The sequence below is a fragment of the Brassica napus genome, chromosome A8, assembly GCF_020379485.1.
Source record: "Brassica napus cultivar Da-Ae chromosome A8, Da-Ae, whole genome shotgun sequence".
Lineage (NCBI taxonomy): Eukaryota > Viridiplantae > Streptophyta > Magnoliopsida > Brassicales > Brassicaceae > Brassica > Brassica napus.
The window spans coordinates 9,164,899-9,168,788 of record NC_063441.1 but is presented as its reverse complement, the minus strand read 5'-3'; the positions used below and the strand labels follow the sequence as shown (position 1 = coordinate 9,168,788).

At 36.9% G+C, this 3,890-nt stretch overlaps 1 protein-coding gene across 2 annotated transcripts; it reads left to right on the top strand.

Moving 5' to 3' along the window:
• Positions 1–469: 469 nt before the first annotated feature.
• LOC125577288 (protein MODIFYING WALL LIGNIN-1-like) lies at positions 470–2,863 on the top strand. 2 transcript variants are annotated; one of them, XM_048738597.1, is made up of 4 exons: positions 470–1,642; positions 1,727–1,917; positions 1,999–2,197; positions 2,573–2,863. In XM_048738597.1, the coding sequence occupies exons 1-4, from the start codon at positions 1,517–1,519 to the stop codon at positions 2,594–2,596; spliced, it is 540 nt and encodes a 179-aa protein (XP_048594554.1). In that variant the 5' UTR covers positions 470–1,516; the 3' UTR covers positions 2,597–2,863. The 2 variants fall into 2 exon arrangements, with proteins under 2 accessions (XP_048594554.1, XP_048594553.1); XM_048738596.1 differs by having other exon boundaries at positions 473–1,642; positions 1,999–2,863.
• Positions 2,864–3,890: the final 1,027 nt, after the last annotated feature.

Below are 3,890 nucleotides of genomic sequence, written 5' to 3'. Positions count from 1 at the left end.
GAAGAATGACGGGAGCAAGGGGGAAGAGCCTATTTATAGCAAAAACAAGGGCACGCCCTCCGAAGCGTAATCATTAGGTCTACAGGAGCCTAAATGGGCCTCAAAGGCCGCCTAAATACCCAAAGGCTTACTCGTGACGGTTCAGTTTCTCGCTCGAACCGGTCTCTAATCAAGGCGCTCGACCAAAATTAATCTCCGGTTTCGGTACAAACCGGTTTTCTAACGCAAACCGGTGAGATCAACTTGAATTCGTACACACTAGACGACTCTCTGGCCGAGTAAAACGTATCCCACGACAAAAACCTCGACGAGTAAAACAGGTCAGGAAGAAGTGTTTCTCTAAGCGACTAGAAACGTCGATCAAACGGCAAACGACTAAACATGTTAGGACATGTTATCTGAACGAACCTGATCCACAAATTCACTGAGACCGCTGCGCCGCTCACAAGTGAACTAGGGGGGACGTATTGTAAGAGATGGATTACATCCCTCCACAAGGCCCGCCAAATAACAGGTCCTAGCCCAATAAGCTCAGCTAGTTTAGTCGGCTCAGCGGCTAAAGGTGCTGACTCGGCTCCAGAGTACTTTTAGCCGATCAGATAAGCCGATCGATGATACTCGGCTTGGAGGGAACAGTTCCAGGGCCTGCATACTCGGCCTTTGGCGACGAGGCCCAAAAGACAGGGCAATTAGGGCATCACCGGCAAGGACACTATAAAAAGAGAGGAACATACAACGACAAGAGGACTTTTGGACAAACTACACACTAAGCAGCTAGATTTAGGGTTTCCCATTTGATCACTCAGATCTTGTTGTTTAGCCCTCTAATCTTGTCTTCTTACTTTCCCGACAATCTTGTAATTCCTTGTCTGATTCTAATAAAAACGTCTTTAGTCACCTCATCTTGAAGTTCATCTTTCCATTTAGCTGAATCTCGTACAAACACTTTTGGCTTTGAATTAACATTTTCAATAGAGTTTCGTAGAATAGAATCCCACGTTTTTCTTTAATATACTCAACCTGTAATCTATACCGTATCCATTTTTCGAGAGATTCTTGATTTCTAATCTTATATTCACTTTGTTCGCTCATTGTTTCTATTCTCACTCAAAGTTTATTATACTACAAGTCTACAACATTTTCTTAAATAATCACTAATTCAAATTATTTTCATCCAAATTGCTGTGAAGTTGAACGAGTTGTTTATAACCAAATAAAGATAAAGAAACAAAATCAAATGAAAAAATGAGTCAAACCCGCTTGAGACACAAGAGTTTATTCTATTCATAATTCATAATCTCAAGATTACACAAAAGCCAAGCAAAGAACCCAACAACCCAACCATCACAACAAAGAACAATTAAATCCACTTTCTACAAAACGCCAATATGTATCAAAACGCCCATCTAGCTTAACAATAAATATGTATACGTTCACATAAAGATAATTCTCTGTAACTGTGGAGTAAGCCTCAAGGAATCTCCTCTTCCTTCTCTGGGGACTATAGAACAAATCAATGGAGGTTCAAGAACAAGATACGCGGAAAAAGCGACCTGAGTTCTCTCCCATTTTCATATTCATCGTTTTCCTTGGTCTCTTCGCGTTTTTCCTTTGCCTCGCGTCTGAGTTTCAGAAGGCTAAGGTAAATAGTTTTGCCAAGTTACTTGTTTCTTAAATCATGGTTTTTATGTTCTAATAACACAAGAATCTGGTAATTTTTTTTCAGGGGAAAGATCTGAAATGGGATGGAGAATCATGTTATCTTCCCGAAAGTCATGCTTTCAAGTTTGGAACCGCTGCTCTGGTTTGTGTTTCAGTTGCTCAGATCATTGGAAATGTTGTGATCTGTAGAGGTTTCTTGAAAACACACAAAACGGAATCGACGCCATTTTGTCTATTTCTTCTGTTGTTTTCTTGGTAAGAAAAGCTTTATTAAATCAAATTAACCAAGAAAAACAAATCAGTTCGTTGTTAATTTTATAACTTCTTTAACTGCAGGGTTAATTTTGCGGTTGCGGTTATGTTGACGACCGTTGGTGCAAGCATGAACAGAGAGCAGATATACGGCAAAGGGTGGCTAAACGGTGAATGTTACCTTGTGAAAGACGGTCTGTTCGCATCATCGGGCGTTCTGTGCGTTTCAGCACTGGGTGCAGTTCTTGGAGCGTTTGCATCCAACGTCAAATCATCATCACAGGTTGACACTCAAAACAAAATTCTTACCCACAATGTGTAGTAATTCTCTTTTTTTTTTCTGCCCCTTATAACTCTGAAAGTTAACTTGAAAACAAAGAAATACGATCAGATATGACAATACGATACTCATTAGATCGGTTGTTTAAGTGTTACATATGATTTTTATGTGTGCCCATATCATTTTTGTCTATTTTCGCGTTTATGATTGTGTTTACATCAGCATATCATTTTAATATATACTTGTATATATATAACGACCAGAAGTAGTTTCAAACATTTTAATCCGTGTATTTACGTTTATAAATTGCAAATGCTATTCGATAATTTTTGTTTTGTTTGTTTTTTACATGTTTTGAACTGACATTCACACATGTAGCCTACACACAAGGCTCTAGCGTGAGAATCCGCGTTTACAAAAAAAAATGTGCGTTTTCACTTTTGTGGCCAACCGAAACGTGTTTTGGCGAGGACAGTGAAATAAAGAGATGTTGACAGTGCGTCTAGTGTGATGGAGACTGACCATCTTCTAATTTAAATTGATACCACTAGGCCAAATGGCCAGTACATCCAAGGCAACAGAAACACGTCTTGGGATATACACGTCCCTACCGCAATGTATAAAAGAAAGAATAAACAGCTAAATATCGTTTTCTTGTTCTTTAAGCAATCATTTCTTGCCCTTGGTGACAAAAAGAAAGTTCCTAGGTTACATCACTTCAAAATGTTTCAGGATATGCACACTTTATTAGCTGCAGAAGAAAGAAGTCTCAAAAACGAAAAAAAAAAAATCCTCATCTTTCTGATAGAATCTGTAACGAAACACACCCACAAAGGAGAAACTGATAATTCCTTCAGTAATAAAACAGATCGATTTAGAAAATTTGAAGAAATAACAGCTCACTGAACTCCTCTACAAATATCAAAAGCATTCAAACTAAAACAACCGATATTTAACAAACTAGTATAAGTCTAGTAAAATTTTATAACTGAGAAACAACCGATATGCAAAGTTTTTGGTGGAAAAGACAACAATGGCATATATATGCTAACAAATGAGTAATTAAAAGACCCGGACAGCAATGAACCATAATTTGGTGCAACTTTGAAAAATAAACGCACCCGTCAGCAGCTGTCATTGAGAGGAAGAGGATGATTAAACACTTCTCACAGCTTAGTTTCGTTTTACAAGAGGAAGAGGATGATTAAATGGCGTTTTCTGTCTGCCATAGGTACTTGCTCTTCTTTGATTACCTAACCTAGCCTAACCTAACCTACTTGAGAGCATCTCCAATCCTACTCTATTTCTTACTCCAAACCCTATTTTGGAGTAAATGGAAATTACTCCATAAATAGAGTAACCCTAGTTCTTACTCCATTTTGAAGTTGAATTTTTTTTATTTATGAAATGGTCCTTTTGATTTTGAATATTTTTATTTGATACTTAAATAATATTTAAAAAATACACTATAATGAAAATAAATATAATACTCCACAAAATATTATTTAATAGTTTTACATAAAAGATGCATAAACAAAAAAAAATCAAAACTAAACATCAATAATTTATAGTATAATATAATACAAATAAGTGATTCAATGTAAACTATTTTTGGAATCTGCGAAGTATCGTTCAAACGGAATAGATGAGTTTGTTTATCTTGTGGGTCAACATTTCGATTGATTACATTTGTACT